Below are 21,703 nucleotides of genomic sequence, written 5' to 3'. Positions count from 1 at the left end.
ATAACAATCAAAAACAAATTTAGAGTTTAAGGAATAAGGAGTTTTTTTGCTAGAAATTTTTAAATTGTCAAAGAGAATCTCCCTTACTGGAATTATTTTTTTTTTTTTTTCACTAGATTAACATCCTCCTGGTTTCATCTTTTTGCTTATCCTGCTCAAAACTCTTCCTTAAGTGTCATTTTAATTCTCATTCCTTTTCTCAAAATAAAGTGGCTAATAATTCACATCTAGATATCTTATAATTCATGACCAAATCACCTTTAGTACTTTGTTCGATTATTCACAACTGTTCATAAATATTAAAAAATAATTATTTAAAATAATAATTTATTAAGCATCAAAGAAATCAGGTACTGTACTGGGCATTGGGAATGAATACCATGGTAAGAAAGAATATGAATTCCCTGCTCTATCACTTACTGAGCTAATTATAGTAATCACTTCCCTAAGTCTCGATTTCTTCATCTATAAAATGAGTTATAAAAGCATCAGCTTGGTAGAGTTATTGGGCGCATAACAGACAATGCATTTAAAGCACTTTATCCTCAGTATTTAGTAAGTTCATCTGTTCTAACCATTACTCCTTTTCTCTGTATGTCTACTGTAACTCCTTGTATTAACAGTTGGAGGAGAATACGGCTGCTCACTCTGGGTCTCCTCATCGGGACACAGAAGGGATGGTCACCTGAGCAAACAACTCCGACGGAAAACAAATAACAGCCAATCTGAGATAGGGTTCTTTGTGTTTTGTTTTTGGTTTATTTATTTATTTATTTATTTTTGGGAAAAAAAGTTATGGTCCTCTGTCAACATATTGGAAAAAAAGAATAAAAATTTTGCCATTCTGGTTCCAATCAAGCGAAATTCTGACAAGATAAACAAAGGTCTTTTCACACCTCTGTCTTCACTGGATGCATGGAACATGCACTATTATTTCAGGAACTGGACGTCTGTCAATTGTCCTCTGTCTTGTCTACTTCTTCTTTTTTTTTTTTTTTTTTTTATTAATCATGTACTCTACAAAGCTTTTCTGTTAAAAAAGCCCCAGCATAAAAGGACTTCTGATTGTCAAGTTTGAGCCCACTAACCATGCAGAGTTCCAAAGAATAGCAAGGAGAGATAAGAAAGCCTTCCTCAATGATCAATGCAAAGAAATAGAGGAAAACAAAAGAACAGGAAACACTATAGATCTCTTCAAGAAAATTAGAGCTACAAAGGGAACATTTCATGCAAAGATAGGCACAATAAAGGACAGAAATGGTATGGACCTAATAGAAGCCAAAGATATTAAGAAGAGACGGCAAGAATACACAGAAGAACTGTACAAAAAAGATCTTCACGACCCAGATAAAATGATGGTGTGATCACTCACACTCACCTAGAGCCAGACATCCTGGAATGTGAAGTCAAGTGGGCCTTAGGAAGCATCACTATGAACAAAGTTAGTGGAGGTGATGGAATTCCAGTTGAGCTACTTCAAATATTAAAAGATGATGCTGTGAAAGTGCTGCACTCAATATATCAGCAAATTTGGAAAACTCAGCAGTGGTCACAGGACTGGAAAAGGTCAGTTTTCGTTTCAATCCCAAAGAAAGGCAATGCCAAGGAATGCTCAACCTACTGCACAATTGCACTCATCTCACACGCTAGTAAAGTAATGCTCAAAATTCTCCAAGCCAGGCTTTGGCAATATGTGAACCGTGAATTCCAGATGCTTAGCTGGTTTTAGAAAAGGCAGAGGAACCAGAGATCAAATTGCCAACATCTGCTGGATCATCAAAAAAGCAAGAGAGCTCCAGAAAAACATCTACTTCTGCTTTATTGACTGTGCCAAAGCCTTTGACTGTGTGGATCACAATAAACAGTGGAAAATTCTGAGGAGATGGGAATACCAGACCACCTGACCTGCCTCCTGAGAAACCTGTATGCAATCAGGTAGCAATAGTTAGAACTTGACATGGAACAAAAGACTGGTTCCAAATAGGACAAGGAGTACATCAAGGCTGTATATTGTCACCCTGCTTATTTAACTTATATGCAGAGTACATCATGAGAAACACTGGCCTGGAAGAAGCACAAGCTGGAATCAAGATTGCTGGCAGAAATATCAATAACCTCAGATAGGAAGATGACACCACCCTTATGGGAGAAAGTAAAGAAGAACTAAAGAGCCTCTTGATCAAAGTGAAAGAGGAGAGTGAAAAAGTTGGCTTAAAACTCAACATTCAGAAAACTAAGATCATGACATCCAGCCCCATCACTTCATGGCAAATAGATGGGGAAACAGTAGGAACAGTGGCTGACTTTATTTTGTGGGGCTCTGAAATCACTGCAGATGGTGATTGCAGCCATGAAATTAAAAGACGCTTACTCCTCGGAAGGAAAGTTATGACCAACCTCAGTTCAGTTCAGTTCAGTTGCTCAGTCGTTCTGACTTTTTGTGACCCCATGAATCCCAGCACACCAGGCCTCCCTGTCCATCACCAACTCCTGGAGTTCACCCAAACTCATGTCCATTGAGTTAGTAATGCCATCCAGCCATCTCATCTTCTGTTGTCCCCTTCTCCTCCTGCCCCCAATCCCTCCCAGCATCAGGGTCTTTTCCAATGAGTCAACTCTTCACATGAGGTGGCCGAAGTACTGGAGTTTCAGCTTCAGCATCAGTCCTTCCAATGAACACCCAGGACTGATCTCCTTTAGGATGGACTGGTTGGATCTCCTTGAAGTCTGAGGGACTCTCAAGAGTCTTCTCCAACAGTCTTCTCAAAAGCATCAATTTTTCGGCACTCAGCTTTCTTCACAGTCCAACTCTCACATCCATACATGACCACTGGAAAAACCATAGACTTGACTAGATGGACCTTGGTTGGCAAAGTAACGTCTCTGCTTTTTAATATGCTATCTAGGTTGGTCATAACTTTCCTTCCAAGGAGTAAGCGTCTTTTAATTTCATGGCTGCAATCACCATCTGCAGTGATTTTGGAGCCCCAAAAAAGTAAAGTCTGACATGGTTTCCACTGTTTCCCCATCTATTTCCCATGAAGTGATGAGACCAGATGCCATGATCTTAGTTTTCTGAATGTTGAGCTTTAAGTCAACTTTTTCACTCTCCTCTTTCACTTTCATCAAGAGGCTTTTCAGTTCCTCTTCACTTTCTGCCATAAGGGTGGTGTCATCTGCATATCTGAGATTATTGATATTTCTCCCAGCAATCTTAATTCCAGCTTGTGCTTCTTCCAGCCCAGCTTTTCTCATGATATACTCTGCATATAAGTTAAATAAGCAGGGTGACAATATACAGCCTTGACATACTCCTTTCCTGATTTGGAACCAGTCTGTTGTTCCATGTCCAGTTCTAACTGTTGCTTCCTGACCTGCATACAGGTTTCTCAAGAGGCAGGTCAGGTGGTCTGGTATTCCCATCTCTTTCAGAATTTTCCACAGTTTATTGTGATCCACACAGTCAAAGGCTTTGGCATAGTCAATAAAGCAGATGTTTTTCTGGAACTCTCTTGCTTTTTCAATGATCCAGCGGAATTGATCCAGTTGGCAATCTGATCTCTGGTTCCTCTGCCTTTTCTAAAACCAGCTTGAACATATCGAAGTTAATGGTTCACGTATTGCTGAAGCCTGGCTTGGAGAATTTTGAGCATTTCTTTACTAGCATGTGAGATGAGTGCAATTGTGCGGTAGATTGACAACATGTTAAAAAGCAGAGACATTACTCTGTCAACAAAGGTCCATCTAGTCAAGGCTATGGTTTTTCCAGTAGTCATGTGTGGATGTGGGAGTTGGACTACAAAGAAAGCTGAGCACCGAAGAATTGATGCTTTTGAACTGTGGTGTTGTAGAAGACTCTTGACTGTCCCTTGGACTGCAAGGAGATCCAACCAGTCCATCCTACAGGATAGGTGTTCACTGGAAGGACTGATGCTGAAGCTGAAACTCCAATACTTTGGCCACCTCATGCGAAGAGCTGACTCATTGGAAAAGACCCTGATGCTGGGAAAGATTGAAGGCAGGAGGAGAAGGGGACAACAGAGGATCAGATGGTTGGATGGCATCACCGACTTGATGGACATGCGTTTGGGTTTACTCCGGGAGTTGGTGATGGACAGGGAGGCCTGGCGTGCTGCAGTTCATGGGGTCGCAAAGAGTCAGACACGACTGAGCGACTGAACTGAACTGAAACAATCGTGAAGGGAATAAAAGCTCTCCTAGTCAAGTGATGTCAAGTTATTTAATTTTTTTGCCAGTTCAGACACACAAATCACACTTAAAAAATAACTGAGGGAAGAAAATAATACAATAATAAAATAAATGATGAAATGGAGAATTATAAAGCACATTAAAAAAGAAAATATCCTGCATCACCAAATTGTCCCAAATTCTGAATCATGGCCATCAAATGGCCACAGAAGTTGTAAATTTAATTTCTTTGATTTTATATCTACCTTTATGAGTCGTAGCCTTCCCTAGACATTAGTTGTGGTATAATTTTTACATAGCCATTCTTTCTAAACTACTTTCAGTACTAAATTTGCCTCCTTCAAACCTGATCATATTTCCTTGGGCTAAAAAAAATGATGTAACAGGCCATAAAATCCCACCATTAAGCCATCCTGTAAGGTACTAACCCTTATGAAGTGAAGCCCCAGGACTCAGGAAAGCACTGACTGCCGTTAGGTGTGGATCCTACTTCACTTCTCTCAGATCCATCACTCAGAAGCCAACATATAGGATGTGGCTCAGGACCCTCAGATTTAAAGTTTTTGTTCTTTTCTTCCCCCATCTTTTGAAGAAAGTGGTGATAACACCTCATGGATAATTTATACATTCAAGTTATCACCATATTTCTATAGCTTTATTTTACCTAATGACTTATAAGTTCATTTAACTATAACCTCTGTTTTTTCTTCCGCTGTGCTCAGTCCTGTCTGACTCTTTGTGACCCCACGAACTGTAGCCTTCCAGGCTCCTCTGTCTATAGGGATTCCCCAGGCCAGACTACTGGAGTGGGCAGCCCTTCCCTTCTTCAGGGGACCCTCCCAATCCAGGGATGGAACCGGGGTCTCCGGCACTGCAGGCTGATTCTTTTACCAGCTGAGCTACTGGGACTAATATTTCTTTGGCTTGATGTGTTTTCTCAGAATTCATTTTCCTTCCCAAATCCCTGCCAAATGGTATAAAACACTGTTTCCATGAACTTAAGGGAATTCCTACTTACCTTTTAGTTTTCAGCTACCTTTTATAAGAAAGCACGTATGCATTTGGGCCATTCATTTTACCCCATGAAGGGAAGATATAATTAGTAGAATTTTACAAATTCTGACCTTTTAGAAGCAAGAGATATGATTTATTAACATATTATCAGTATCAGCTTGTTGTATATCTGTTTGTGTTTTTCACCTTATCTTTGTTTTCTAATCTTCAGTGTAGGCAAGTTATGAAGTTTCTCAGTTCTATCATGGGATCTAAAATTGCCCAGGAACATGCAAATTATTGGTTTTCCAGCGTCATCTAGTGGCTGTGCTTTGTAATCACCACAGATCCTCCCGTACATCTTTTCTCAACCAAGTCCTTCATGTATTCAAAAATGATTAAATGCTGTGTGTGCGCGCTCAATTAAAGGAGCACTTATACTTCATAAGTGAATAGTTCATCAGATATTAAGACAATGGTATGTTATATGATTCTATTTTCAACTGACCAAATCGGCACCCTTATTCTGAACACAATGCTGGAATCCAGTGTTTCCTTTTTGTCTGTTCGGTGACAGTTTAATAGAGCTGTAGTCTGGTGAGAGAGGAGAACTGTATTCTCCCTGGGCTGCAAAACGCAGGCTCACCTAGTCAAATTTAGGCATAGGTCCTGAAACACCTGTAAATGGGCTTCCTGCACCTAAAACGCTATCAAATTGCACGGGGCTCTGATTATATAGTGATGAGTACGAACGACCGTCACTGAGAATATTACTCCTTCGTCCTATCTGTAATCCTGGAGGAAGCACTTCTCAAGCACAAATATTGTTTTAAAAAATGATATGAAAACCATACCTCTAAGGCATTTCACTCTTTTACACAGAATGTTCTTTTAAAATGATCATGACAGAAAATGAACTTATAAGGAAAAAGGGCTCTCTCTGAGAATGAGGGTGTTAACGCTTTGAAGGGGGAATGGGTGAGGGCTGCGGTGGGCAAGGGTCTCCGAATCCGAGGTGTCCTCGCTTGTGAAGTCACAGGCATGCTTTGGCTCAGGCAGTGTGCGCGCAAAATCACCTGAGGTGACGGACTCCGCGATGTTCAGATTGTTTAGCGAGAGGCCTAAGGACTGGCGAGAGGAGGAGGAGGAGGTGCTGCTGGCGGACTCGGACGGGGGCCGAGCGGGCTTCGCGACGTGCCCCGTCTCCGCCTTCAGCCGGTCATTCTCGGCCTTCAGGATTTCAATCTCATTCTGTGGTGAGATCGGGAAACACGAAAAACATGGCGCCAAGTTGAAGAGAAAAGGGTATCAACTCTCTTAGTAGTGTTAATCAGTGTGTGTGTGTTTTAATGTGGTGAGACAGTAAATAAATATAAATTATGAAAACAAGATTTCCTTCCAAAGAAGGAAAAGTAAATATCTTTCTCTGTCTCCCACATATACATATTCAGATATTCACAAATACAGATACACTGACCAGTGGAATTTTTTTATACTTAAAAAAAAAAAAAATCTATCATATATTTGAGGAGTTTTCCAGGATGTGGTCTCACCTGAATTAAGAACATAATTGAAGAGGTCATTCCATTTCTCATTTTAGAATTAAACACTACAACATATATAAAAACAGATAACCAACAGAGAGACCTACTATATACTCAATATTTTGTAAAAACTTATAAGGGAAAAGAATCTAAAAAGAATGTATCTATATCTATCTATATTCAGTTATACATATATAACTGAATCACTGTGCCGTACATCTGACACTTTGTAATACAACATTATAAATCAACTATGCTTTAATAAAATAAAAATTTTTTAAAATTAATGAAATACTATTAATACCTCATAGTAGAAAATGCCCTTCATAATACTCTGAATTCAGGGAGAGTTGAAAACCACAGTAAAACAAAAGTAATATAAATGAAGTGATTTAAAATTATCACTTCAGAATCCTAGCTAATGTCTGAAAAAGTTTTTATTCCTTCAAAACAGGGCAGGAAGCTCATAGAAACAACACAAGCCTTTTGATGACTATATCAGTGATATAGGAATCTGCTTGGCAACAAGCTTTTCCTGTTTCAGTCATCTGTGGTACCAAGTGATTACTGGCTGACAATAATAAAACGAAAGTCTGAGCACAGACTGATTCTGAATTTAGCCTTTGGATCCTTCCAAGACATACAAAAGCTTTACTTTGACAGAGGGCACTCTACATCACTTTTACTTGCATATTTAGAAAGCTTGTGTTATATTTCTGTCCTTTTCTCATTTCATTTGTTTTTCAATAAAAAATAGGTAAAGGTGTTTGAAAGTCAGATTTCAAAATTATAGGAAAAAGTTGCCAAGGGTAAATCATGGGAAAGTGAAGAAGCAAGGGCTGTAGTCGTTTCTCTGAAAACTTAGCTCTCAGCCAATTCAATCACTAGTAAAGTGCCTTCAATGGTCCTTGAGGGCAACCAGCCAGTTTGCACTCCCATTTCCAAACCTGGATTTGACAAAATTCTCCAACCGATATTAGGAAAGGAGTTGCAGAGATTAAAGGAAAAGAGTGCATTTCCAAAAGGGATTTAAATGTGAGATTTGCTTTTGCAATAACTGAGAGGAGAGAATAAGCAGCATTTTAAATCTCTCCTGTTCATTCCTTGCAGGTGCTTACAGACCAACCTGCATCCGGTTCATGGCTTCCCGGATCTGATCGAGATGATGTGCAGAGCTGAGGGCCTCCAGCCGAATATCTGTTAATTTTAATTCCTTTTCTCTGAGCTCACTCTTCAACTGCAGAATTATCTCTGCCTCAGCCTCTGTGCATTCACAGATCCTGAAGAAAGAAACAAGCACAAAATCAGCAGTTGGGGAAGCCAGAGGATTAGGAAAGGCAATGATTCTTTTAAAAGCTGAACTGCAATATTATCCAGCAGGTACAGAGATTATTTGCTGCTGGCAAAACCTAGAGAAAAGGAAAAGAGTTCTACCAACGGTAATACATTCATAGGTTCAAAACTGAAAAGAGTAGGCCTTTGTCTCTCTCTCTTTTTTTAATCTCTATTTTTTGAAGTTGAAAAACAATCTATCTTTACTGTATAGAAACTGATACTCAAAATTGCCTTGTTGCTGATATTTATGGGGCTGAAAGTCAGAGTAGTACTGCATCTCATTCAACCATTTTCTCAAGAGACTTAACCTTCTATTTGCAACATATTAAATTTGTTTAAAACAAAGTTATTATGCATTAAAATGTTGATTTCTAGTTTTATAAAATTTTGCAAAGAATAACCTTATTTGCCATAATACTATCTTCAGGTTACTTCAGGTACTTCAAAATAAATACTGTAGACAAATCAGGGAGATTAGTTTTGGACATTTAAGTAATGGATGAGTGTTATATAATCCTGGTAGGCGCAGCTGATTTAGGAGGTCAGCTAATGAAACTGAAGCAAGGTTTCAACACAAACAAGCAGGCTAGCTGGGGCTGCTTGAAGGTCACACACACTACATCCTTACTGTTGTGGTGGTGGTGTTTTGCAGACAGCTTGGGAGGAAATGTGTCAAAAGAAGTTCTTTTATATTAATGAATATCTTTTCTATTTAAAATGCGAGGATTAAGTTGCTGGTCACAAAATGATAGTGCTATGTTCTTCTAAGTCAGGGAATTATAGTGGGTGTGCAAGGTCTTAAATGGTTCTATTTGTGGCCCTGATGTATATGCCAGCTCTGGGGAGCTGCCGTCACGGGCACACATGGAATCTGAACTAAATAGTATACAGAACAAAGAGAATTATCAGAGCACATGTTTTACATTCTAAATATTTTATTCTTATAACATTATAGTGGGATACTATAAAAAATGCTATGCTAGATTATCTAACACATGAAGAAAAATGGATTGCAGTTTGGCTTAAGGTAACAAAATTTTACTTCCACAACAGGAGGGCAGAGGAGGTCATTATTGTTGAAACACATGCGAGTGATTTTAGAGAAAGCAGGAGTGAACACTGCTTAGGTTAGAACTGGGATCTTGGCAGTTTTCATGCATCACACTCCATTTTACCGGGATCTATGCTTGTAGATCACAGGGCCATTTTGCCGTTTCTTTGGTGGCCAGACAAGGGGTGACCTGCATTTAATGCACAGTTAGATAGATACAAGGACAAATGCCAGTGAAAATAATAACTTAGAAAAGGGGAGAATGAGATCAAGAAACATTCACGTTCTAATGTATGGAAAACATAAGAGAAATGAATGCTGTCTGCTACTCTAAGGAAGATCTGGAAATACTGGACACAGAGACGGTGCTGTGGTTCCATTCGGAACACACATGTGGGCCTGGCCTGAAGTCGTCTTCAATAGATTCTTCCTCGTGCTGCAGAGGGGGTGACTTACGCAGAGGCCGACTGCGAGGGCTTCATGGAGGCTGACCCACAGTCACCCCCGTTGTGGGGCAACTTGGGGGATGCCGGAAGGGACGAATCTGTAAGCTCTTCAATGTCCGAATGTGAGGAAGGAGGCTTGGTGGACTTTTTCTTCCCAAAGGCTTGTTTGAATGAGCTTCTCAGCTGCAAGAAGGACAGAAATTACCTTCCTTGTCTATTTGCACTGGGGGCATCTCGCTTTGGGCCGTTAGTTTGCAGGCGCCATCCTAGCCACTGCCTGGGGTCAGTATGTATAAGCAAAGGATTAACAGCTGCAGCACGGTATCTCTAATTTAAAAAAAAAAAAAAAAGATACCGTGTTTTGTGTTTCTGTTTTATTCTCATATTAATCCAGCACAGCGCAAACATGGAAGGCTTTTAAACAGTGCAGGGACAAGGGCATGGCTGTCAGAGCACTCATTTAAAACGAAGTACCTTGAAGGGATCTCCTTTCAGAAGGCTCCTCTCTTCAAGGCAATTTGTTTTAAATGGCCACTTTAGCACTACTGTCAAGTCAGGGCCTGCTGACAGTATAAACTTAAAAAGCAAAATGAAATCAAATTCACCTAACACTTCATTAATTGTGAGTTTCTATTCAAATTTTCAGTTCCCAGACTATGCAAAACCAGAATTGGTATGCCCTACAGCGATATTCGGAAAGTAGTTTTACTTGTCTTTAAAATTGAAGATTAAAATGAAAAGACACAAAGGAGAGACAAACAAGGTAATCTGTTTTTAAAAGGTATAAAAGCTTCCTGCCAAAATGAATAGCATTCATGCCAAGGGTGGGTGTTTTTATAGATGCATGCCAAATTGTCCACGGTTTATATTCACCTCACTTCCTCTAGAGTTCACCTTGCAGAAACATGAAAGAGTGTGGAATTACAAATCAAGGGAATGAAGGCTGATCAGTATTTTAAAATATTACCTGCATAAACATTTTTTTAAAACAAAAAAGATATTTCTCTCATTACTTACAGAAAGCACTCTAGTAAAATCCTTTCCTAATTTCATTTTGGATTTCATCAAGAGTTCTACTTATTTAAAACTTATTTTTCTTTCATGGCATTCAAAGAAATCCTATACTTCATTATTTTTTAAACATTTTGTAGTGGTAGCATCTTCTCAGTTTTTCAGCAGTTACTTTATATCATAAATTATGTCTCTAGCTAACAAGGGATAGTTCTGTTAAAGTACATTTCTATATTTCTCCTATGCTCTTTTGGTGAAAATATATATAGTTGATATCTGATACAGTGATATTTTCACACTATAAGCTCTGCTGGTGCAAGGGGTGGAGAAGTTTGCAAGGACTCTTCTTTTTCTTTTACCAATTCTATTTTTTCTCCTCTTCCTCCATCAGCATCTTTACCACCACCACCATCACCATCATCCTTTTCTTCTTCTTCATCTCCACCTTCACAATAAGGCCCTGCTCTGAGCCTTTTATTTATAGATGCTACTCTATTTTTCTTTACAACATCCCCGTAAAGTCAGTATTAATTACCCAGTTTTTACAAACGAGAAAATTTAGGCTCCCCAAAAGGTGAAGTAACTTGCCTAAGAGCCAAAAATTAAGCATTAGAGTTGGGATTCAAATCTAAGTTCAGTTAGTCCCAACTCCAAAACATCTGCTCTTCAGCGCCAGGCTGCCCTGAATTTGTTGATGAGTGTGGAATTTGAGGGGTCAGTCACTTGAATGAGATACTGTAAAATGCTGTGAATCTCTAAAGCCCCAAAGGAAAACTCCTGCCTCACTGTGCAGTGATGAGCTTCTGAATCAGATGAATGCTAACAGCTTACCCAGTTTTTCTTTTTCTTCTTCTTGGAGTCAGCATCGTTACCACTGCCAATGCTGGAATGGCTTGTGGCACTGTTAATGCTAGAGACGCTTTCAGAGGAATGCTGTCTTCTGATGCGGAGATCTAGCCACAGAGAGAGAGAGTCACATTTACTCATAAAGACTTTCAATCTGAACAAATAAGACTTTTAGGCTTTCTGAGAGGAAGTTCTCTAATAATACTCAACACAGCTTTGTATAGATCATTTCAATGCAGTTTTAGTTTTATAAGCTTAACAAAGTTCCACCCTATTTGCTTTAATTAATTAGGGTATTTGTATTAAGATTCAATGGGAATCTCAGCTAAGTCTGTAGCATTGGCAGTTTAATGAATTCTGAGTTTTGTCCCAAAATTAAATGCTATGCTAGTGATTTTTACTGAATACCTAGATCAAGCAGCACTTAGAAAATAATTTATCCCAATGATATATTCCATGGAGTAAATGGAAACTCATAATGGCATGAAAATTAATTGTGTCTTTTTAATATTTGTCCTTTGACTAAAGCTACCGAAGCCAAATATACTGACTTTCCATTTCATGGAAGCATACCTTGTTACAGCCAAAACAAACCTTGCCAGTCATCTAAGCACTTCATCTCATAGATGAGGCAACTGAAATGCAAAGAAGTTAAGTACCTTGACCACGGTCAAAGAGCCAATGGGGTGAGAGTCCTCAAGAGAGAATCTAGGTAGACTTCATTTGTGAATTAAATAGAAATCATATTTAAGACAGTGTAATTCTCCCATTACACCTAATCCCAGCCCATGACTTGGAAGAGTAATAGTAGTAGCAATAATAACAGGTAATAATAAAGCTAGCTTTTACGAGATGCTTACTTTGCTCTGGGAGCATCTAATTTTACTATTAAAGCAAACCACTGTAATGAGTGTAATCACTAAAGTTTCCTTGTAGTAACAGAGCTGAAAAAGAGTCTTAGACGGATCCTACTGTCTATTGTACTAACTGCCAGGTAATATGACCTCTATATACTCCTAAAAAGCATGAACTTCTCTTTAGCTAATAAGATATTTTGAAAAGGACACTATTTGATACTAAATCACTTTTTGAAGGTAGTCACTTCATACAACAAGCATATAAGATTTATTTATAATTATTAAAATTGAAATTATTTCTACTCATAGTGAGCTGACCTTAAGAGTTAGTGAAGACACAAGTCATTTATAAAGTTATTTTTAAGGTCAAATGTGCTTTTAGTCCATTTCTTACTGTTATATTTAATTGGAATCAATGCAGATTAGCCAAGCAAAAAATCTCAGTGGAACTTATCAGATGTCAGAAATTACAATATAGCTTTGAAAAAGTTCCCATAGAAATAGTAGTATATAATCAAAACTTTTCAGCAAAGTAGTTTAACAGTAAAATGAGTGATGGAGATGGAGCCTTAACTGGTTACTTGCAAATTGTACAATAAGTATACGTGTGGGTGGGTGATATACATATACATATCTCCATCTTTAATCTCATACACATACCTATCAATAAGTACTTTGATTTTTCCATTAAGAGAATAACCGTGCTGAAAAATCTTATAGGAGGGGAAAAATATAATAGCTGTTTTTAAGAATCCCTAGAATTTGGTCTAAAAGTATATTTTTTTTAAAGATGAAAACATTTACTGTTTTTGCATGCCAAAGCATTACCAGTGCCAAAACCTAAATCATGGTATTTATGTGTTTTTTTGTTTGTTTTTCTTTTTTTTTTAATGTGTGTTATTTTGCATCAACAATAAAGGAACACATTATCCCTTAATCAACTAATGTGGAAATTATGTGAATAAGCAATAAAAGAATATGTGTAGCTTTTTGTGTTTTAAATATCTGCTACATTTGGCTACAAGCTTTTCTGAATAAGATTAGCATTTTCTAGTTTTCTCATCATGACTGACTTTTACAAATAAAGCAGATGTATTAAGAGTAAAAGTATTTCAGAGTTTTCATTATATCCAGAATTAATAAATTATATTTGACTTTAATTAATCCCAAAATGTTTAAAGATAGGTTAAAAAGTAGTCCTTGGAGGCATTAGCTATGTTCAACTATGACTGCATTTCCAATAAAGACTGGCAAGGGCATAATTTCAATAACATTACAGGATGAAGGGAATGCATTTTACTTTTCTCTGTCAATTCTTTTCTAGAGTTAAGTATTGGAGTACATGCAGCATCACAGAGTTCAGTAAAGAATGGCTGATCAAATGAATACCAACAATCTGAATGAATGGAGAAGCTTGTTTGAAACAATATATATTTCAGTTACATGTTTATTCATTCTTCATGTTCCACTTCCCACCCTTTGCTCTGTCACTGTTCTAGTTGGAGCTATCACCATCACCTACTTGCTCTAAGAACAGCCAGCCAACTCATCTTCAAATCTTTTTAAAGAAAAATCTTACCATCACTCTCTTATTTAAGACTTCCCAGTAGATTCCTATTTGAGCAAGAATAGAAAACATTCCAACTCTTAAATATGGCCCTAAGATCCCTAAGTAATCTGGTCAGTACTCATCTCTCCAACCTGGTACAGTTTATTTTATCTTTGATCATTATCTTCTTGGGGTCAGTTCCATAAAGGCATGGATCTCTTTTCTGTCTTAAGACCCTCATGGAATGCTTTTCTCTCAATATTTAAAATCTGCCTTGACAATGAATCCTTGGATTTCCCCTTATACATTACTATCTGGTAAAGGACTTTCTAGACTCTGCAACCAGAGTAGGTCGGTTCTCTGGTACCCTTGCTCTCTATGGCACACATTCTTGTCCATTTTAGAACTTATAACTGTTTTATATGCACATTCAGCTACCTTAATGATCACAACAATTCTTTATTTCTGTTTTCGCTTAAGATTAAAGTTAAATGTTGAGAAAGACTATGTCTAGTTGGTTTACCACTATATATTCAGGGCTTTATACAGAGTATATCATATGGTAGGTGATCAACAAGTAATTGTTGAATAAATATATTCTTACAATTCATTCAGTGTAACACTGAGTTTTAATATTAATCTGAATATCCTATATACATACAATCCTTTATAACTATTTGTTTTTGTTAGTTTTAAACTTTATAAAAACTATTATTTAATCTTTCTTGACCAATTTGTATTGTAACTGTTATCCTTTTGTTCATTTTAGTCACCCCTCTCACATATCTGAGCAAAGGAACTCCTATTTTTCAATTCCAGTAGATATTAAGCTACCTGTTGCCTAAGATAAAATGAATCTTTCCAGAAAGTTTTACTTCAGCGTCTTGCACCACAGTAAAGAAGGGATTAAGTCTTTTTAAATCCCTTCTGGACCTATTTACAACATGAAGATTTAGAACATAAGCTGCTTTATTATAGCTCTAAGATAAGCTTTAAATATGCAGTAATTTTCCATGCTGCATATAAATTAACTCCCCCACATGGAAAGTTGCTAAATTCTTAACAGAAGTAGCCCCTAGAGAACTAGTTTTTCTTTTAATTTCAGTATATCTCACTTTATATAATTATTTTCCCAAAAGTTAAATTTTGTTTTTAAAAATTATATTAATATTTTCTATAAAATTTGAATAAGCCCCTTTCATATACAAGGCATCAACATAGCCAGGATTTAGTTTAAGAGAACAAATCACCCTGCTATCAACCAGGAAAGGTAGACCATAAATAAATGAAGGCACCAAAGTGTAATGCAAATTTTGTAAGGGAACTACAGTTATTTTCAAAAACATATCACAAAGGGACTTCATACAGTTTGAGAGTCAAGGAGGTATGTGAAAGTGAAGTGAAAGTCACTCAGTCATGTCCGACTCTTTGCAACCCCATGGACTATACAGTCCATGGAATTCTCCAGGCCAGAATACTGGAGTGGGTAGCCTTTCCCTTCTCCAGGGGATCTTCCCAACCCAGGGATGAAACCCAGGTCTCCCACATTGCAGGCAGATTCTTTACCAGCTGAGCCACCAGAGAGACCAGGAATACTGGAGCGGGTAGCCAATCCCTTCTCCAGTGGATCTTCCCGACCCAGGAATTGAACCAGGGTCTCCTGCACTGCAGGCAGATTCTTTACCAACTGAGCCATCAGGGAAGCCCCAAGGAGGTATGTTTAGGCTAACTCTCGCAAGATCTCAGAAAGTTTTTATGCTGAACAAACACTGTAGAAAGTGCCAAGCAGAATAAACAGAATATGTAAAGAACTTTTGAAGAACTGAAGTTCAGGATAGCTAAAGCATGAAATGACAAAATGCAAGACATAAGGTCTAAAAGACTGTCTAGAACATAAATGATGATCATTAAATACTTGTTGAATAAACAAAACTGGCAAAAAGAGATTCTGTCATGTTAAAGAGTCTGTATTTTATCTAAAGGCAATGGGATACCTGTTAGATATACACTGTTAGACCCCTGCTCTGGTCTCAGTGTGAAGAATGGCACAAAGCGGTGAAGGACAGGGCGGGAAGGCTATTTAGGAGCTGTGGTCGCAGTTCAGGGGAGAGACGAGGAATGGTGATAGGAGGATCAGAGAAACGGAGATGAGAGATATTTAAGAGGTGGGGTCAACAGAACTTAGTGATATGTTGAGTGAGGAGAGGAGGGTTTCTGGTAATATGGAAGGATGGTGATGCTTTTGATTGAGAAATGAGCATTGAAGGCAAAGGCAGGTCTGCAAAAGAAGAAGACAAGTTCAAGATAACCCGATAGAGCCCCCTCTTTAGCAGCTGGATTTACAGATGTATGACTTGAGATGAGCCTGCCCTGGAGAGATATATTTGACAGTTATCAACACAAAAACAATAACTATAGAGTATTAGATGGGCTTGTATAAAAATTTAGATAGGATGAAGAAAATCATAAAATGTATAAAATCACAATGGAAGAGAGCTTGGGACTGGGCTCTAAGAAACATCAATATTTAACAAATGCAACAAACAAGTGAGTCTACAAGAGAAACTGTGAAAGGAATTTTCAAATCATAGAAGAATAAGAATATGCATGTAATGAGCATCAGAAGAAGTGAATGTTTCAAGTACGATGGAATGGACATCACTATCAAATGCTATTTCTATGATGAATATAATAAGAATTTTAAATGTAGTGGATTTACAGTCCTAATGAGATGGATGAAACTGGAGCCCCTTATACAGAGTGAAGTAAGCCAGAAAGATAAAGAACATTACAGCATACTAACACATATATATGGAATTTAGAAAGATGGTAACGATAACCCTATATGCAAAACGGAAAAAGAGACACAGAAATACAGAACAGACTTTTGAACTCTGTGGGAGAATGTGAGGGTGGGATATTCCAAAAGAACAGCATGTATACTATCTATGGTGAAACAGATCACCAGCCCAGGTGGGATGCATGAGACAAGTGCTCGGGCCTGGTGCACTGGGAAGACCCAGAGGAATCGGGTGGAGAGGGAGGTGGGAGGGGGGATCGGGATGGGAAATACATGTAAATCTATGGCTGATTCATATCAATGTATGACAAAAAAAATAAAATAAAATAAAATAAAAAAAATAAAAAATAAATGTAGTGGATTTAGAATTATATAAGTCCTTATTGATGATGGAGAGAACAGTTTTGGTGGAGTAGTGGAAAGAAAAACCATGCTCCAGTGTCTGAAGTATGACTGGCTGTTAAAGACACTGAACAATTCTATCAAAAATTCCCAAAATTCACCTGGAAAAGGGCAGAGAGATGACAGAGCACTCAGGATTTAAGAAAGCATTTGTTATCTGGTAAAGAGTTGAGCATATTGAATGCTACTTAAAAGAGACTAAGAATAAGTAGAAATTATGTACGGAGAAAAAATGACATGATATTATCACAGAGTATTTCTTCAGTGGCAATCAAAGGGGTCGGGGGTGGCAAAAAAAGATTATTTTATCATTGTTTAAGATTGTTGGAGCATTGTTATTGTTTAGTTACTAGGTTGGGTCTGACTCTTTTGTGGCCCCATGGACTGTAGTCCCCCAGGCTCCTCCATCCATGGGATTTCCCAGGCAAGAATACTGGAGTGGGTTGCCATTTCCTTCTCCAGGGGATCTCCACAACCCAGGCATTGAACCTGTGTCTCCTGCATTGGCGGGTGGATTCTTTACCACTGAGCCACCTTGAAAGCCCTACTGAAGCATAGTAATAATTAAAAACACACCAACTTTTAGTCCATTTTCTTACTGTTTTTAAGTTTTCTACAAAAGAAATATATTTCTTATTGCCCCCACACAGGACAAGTTGCTCCCAATACCCACTACTTCACCGTATTGATTGCTATATTTTTACATAAAGATCTAAATTTCCATATTCCTTCTCTGGTTTGTTTTGCTCAATGGCAAATATGAATGTATTACCCAACCTCTCTAGACCCAACTTCACCAAATCAAGAGGAGAGAAGAGTTTGGCTGTAGGAGCCAATTCCTAAGGTCCGTTTGATACTGAAAGCTACTGTTCTTAAATTCTGAGATTCTGAATAATAGCAATTCACATATTATCAAAGGCAGTGTGACTGAGTAAAAGCAGCTTTGCTCTAATTAATAAAAATAGATGCCTATCAGATTGCATGAAAAAATGGCAAGACTTCTAAAGATACCTTTGGGAGGGTGGTCAGGACCATTCAGTGCTCCCTGAATGGCTGCCTGGGCAGCAGAGTTCTGGGCCTTCAGCATTTCAATGGTTTCTCTTAGTTCTATCAGTTCAGACTCCTGTGAAACAAACAGAATTTAGAAGCTTTAACACTTAGAGAGAAGAGCAAACCACTTGTATTCACAGCTCACTATCTAATGAGCTTGGTTTTATGTGGTGCTACTGTCTTGGGAGATCTGGATGCTTGGCTGACCTTCTAAGTTGTATCCTACAACCTTTTACTTGTAAATGTAAGAAGCTAAATCTGATATAGAATTAAAAAATAATGTTTTGGTTATTCTCTTACAAATGTGATCTGAATAGTTTTTATTTCTGTAAAAGTGTACCCAAAACTGAGGGCTCCCCAGGTGGAAAAGAATCCACCTGCCAATGCAGAAGACACAGGAGATGCAGGTTTGATCCTTGGGTCAGGAAGACCCTCAGAGGAGGAAATGGTAACCTACTCTAGTATTCTTGCCTGAAGAATCCCATGGACAGAGGAGCCTGGCAGGCTACAGTCCATAGGGTCACAAAGAGTCAGACACGACTGAGCATGCACACACCCAAAGCTGACCAGTGTGACCTAAAACAAGACAGCACTCTGCTCATTTAGATAACAAACTTATCACTAGTACCCAAAAGTATATCATATGGCATGTACTGTTCATTGGAAACCCTGAGTTTTTGTCATATGAGTGATTTTAGATTTTCCCATCTGCTTTGCATTTGGGATATAGAGTCTTTATATTCAATAACAAAACCTGAATTCATTCCTAATTCACTCCTATTAAATGCCACATTATTAAATCTGCTATCATATCAAGGTCATCTTAGATTTTGGCACTTTTTAGGCAAATGAAATTCCTAGTATAAAGACCTAGCTTCAGCAAGCCAAAGAAATACAGGAATTTTTAAAAACTGAATAGAAATATATGTAACATGTAGTCCTTAAAATAGTTAAATTATTTACAAAGCTTACAAATAAAAATTTTATGACACTTATTTTCTTATTGGGACTTCCCTCGTAGCTCAGCTGAGGAATCTGCCTGCAGTGTAGGAAATACAGAAGGCATGGGTTCGATCCCTGGGTCAGGAAGATGCCCTGGAGAAGAAAATAGCAACCCATTCCAGTACTCTTGCCTGGAGAATCCCATGGACAGAGGAGTCTCGCAAGCTACAGTCCAAGGGGTCTCAAGAGTCGGACATGACTTAGCAATTAAACCACCACCACCACCATTTTCTTATTGAATTCAGGGTAACTTTAAGCTATGTCTCAATGAAAATTCTTGTCCAAATTTCATCATCCATAGTTATTTAAATGAGTATCTTTACCAGAAATAAAGGACTCACTATAAGGAAGATAAGATAACAGTAGCAGCAACACCAACCAGGAACAGGAGTGTTGTTTCAGCGAAAGCAGTATTTCTACCAGGAGCACAAAAATAAGGAGTATCCCTGGCTGTGATAGCAATCCTAAAAATTAGAATCCTTGTGGACCTCTTAGGAGGAGAATTCCTCCATAATATATTTGTCATTCATCATTTTTTCCAGTATCTTTGGCAGAAAGCCAAAGAACTGCACTTGAGTTCTTCACTCAGTGGTAAGCAGTTTATCCCTACTTAACGTCTCCCAGTATATATGAAAAAAAGCAGGGTCATGATAAGTGCCATTGAAGAAAACTGCTTCATACATGGGAATGTCCAATGGCTATTCCAGCCTTCAACACTTTTTTTTAAAAAAGATAGATGGTGCTAATTGAAATGATATCCAAGTTCAGCGTAGATACTCAGCACCTCATATATATCTATTTTCCCTGAGTATCTGGCATATTCCTAGAGGACAGCATTAAAAAAAAAACAAACACCTCTTATAGACTTTTAATAGCTTATAAATCAAAGAATCTCATAATAGAAAATCAGTAGTGACCTCCTGGATTCACACATGGATCTTAAAATATTTGACTGTAATTTCACTTGTGTTTATTGTCATAAAGGAAGAAGAATATGTGTATGAAAATTACCAATACTGTGACAAAAATTGTGTCTAACACAATTTGTCATATTTTATCAGTCTCTCCAAGTTCTATCTATATTTTGCCCCTTGTCCAACTAGTAATAGATTATTTTACCAAAACTTAATATGCTTCCCATTTAAAATAAATCTCCCAAGTGATAAAATATTTACTGGAAATTCATTCTGCTTTTACCAGAAACATATTCACAAAAGAACACCTATAGTGCATATTTAATGAATCACATAATTTAAGTAATTTTACAACTAGCATGGATGTTAAATTTTAATTAAACTCAATTTTCATACTTGAATTTAAAATCAACAGTGCTAAAACATTTGCCTTTAGGTTAAAAGAGGAAAAAAATGAAAATTAAATCTCATATAAATGTCTAAAAATTTAGCTTAATTTTATGGGTTGGTTGACTTATTTCATTTATTTCAAATTTTATTCTTTTATAGAGAAATCTCTTCTAGAAACTACTGTTTTTTTAAATTAGAAGTAGAATGTTCAGGTAATATTGATTTTTTTTTTTTCAGAAAACTGTGTTTAATGAAATAGAAGAATGATCATATTCTAAAATCTTAATTATCTTTTTTAAAACAATAGCTATTGGTAGGGTAGTTATCACTCAGGGTGGCACAGTAAGCCCAGAGGAAGAATAACTATGTAAGAAATATTCCCATATATATGGGAAAATCACATCTATGAAAAATTAGTTTAGTCAAACTCAGTACTTCCTCAGGAAAACTTTGTAAGTATAAGCAAGTACCTATAAAATGTCACATTGACTTTAAAGAAACAAAATAGCTAAATTCTACACTGATAATCTTTTCAAATCTGAACTAGTTATCTCTCCATATCTGCAAAAATCCCTTTTTTCTTACTTCTGTTAATGAGACCCACCCTCACCATAACTCAAACTAGCACATATTTTTCTCTGAGCCTTTCCATGTGATTGCTTCCTGTGCTTTGAATATCCTTCTTCACCCTTAAGGACTATGGTGAAGTATCTTTATACACAATGACACGAGTTTTCTTTTGAGCAAAAATGAAAAGGTTCCTTCTCTATATGTCCAGACCATTTAATGCATTGAGTGTAGTTAGCTGTTGAAGAGTTTATCTTTTCATCTGACTTACGATCTGATCTCAATAAATGTTGGAATGATTTTGTTCAAATGTCTGGTCTTCATTAAACAGATGTTTCTTCCCTTCAAAGAATGATGAAACAATTCAACTCTACTGCATATTTTAACAAGAGGGTGTCTGTCTCATCAAATAGATGCCATATACTAAAAACATCAAAACCTTATTATTCATTATAAGACAAAAGTCTCAATATAGCTAAATCACTGGAATACGTCCTTTGGATGGCAACAAAGTGAGTTTTTTCTTTCTCTTTTTTTAAAAGTATATAGAAATGAATATGAAGCATTTCAAAACTTCACTGAGACAGCAATTTTTTTAATAGTTTACTTCTAGTATTCCTCTTTCCCTTTTATAATTATAGTTGATTTTTCACATTTTTTAAGCTACATATTTTCTAAGATGTCTATAATTCATGGAACTTGCAACATTGCCTCTAAGTACAACTATGATTTCTGTA

At 37.3% G+C, this 21,703-nt stretch overlaps 1 protein-coding gene across 11 annotated transcripts in view; it reads right to left on the bottom strand.

Annotated features, from left to right (window-relative positions):
- Positions 1-21,703, bottom strand: part of NAV3 (neuron navigator 3) — an 892,289-nt gene that overhangs the window by 30,444 nt on the left and 840,142 nt on the right. For 9 of the 11 annotated variants that reach the window (XM_043880083.1, XM_043880069.1, XM_043880142.1 and 6 more), the window contains 6 exons: positions 18,055-18,166; positions 11,421-11,542; positions 10,452-10,472; positions 9,589-9,761; positions 7,873-8,026; positions 6,279-6,453 (listed from right to left, as the gene is read on the bottom strand). In XM_043880083.1, coding sequence (XP_043736018.1) covers positions 6,279-6,453; positions 7,873-8,026; positions 9,589-9,761; positions 10,452-10,472; positions 11,421-11,542; positions 18,055-18,166 — 757 coding nt within the window. The remainder of the gene's footprint in view (positions 1-6,278; positions 6,454-7,872; positions 8,027-9,588; positions 9,762-10,451; positions 10,473-11,420; positions 11,543-18,054; positions 18,167-21,703) is intronic. The other 2 variants (XM_043880089.1, XM_043880106.1) reach the window with 1 other exon arrangement.

Source organism: Cervus elaphus, chromosome 3, assembly GCF_910594005.1.
Source record: "Cervus elaphus chromosome 3, mCerEla1.1, whole genome shotgun sequence".
Taxonomy (NCBI): domain Eukaryota; kingdom Metazoa; phylum Chordata; class Mammalia; order Artiodactyla; family Cervidae; genus Cervus; species Cervus elaphus.
This window is presented reverse-complemented; position numbering and strand designations above follow the sequence as displayed.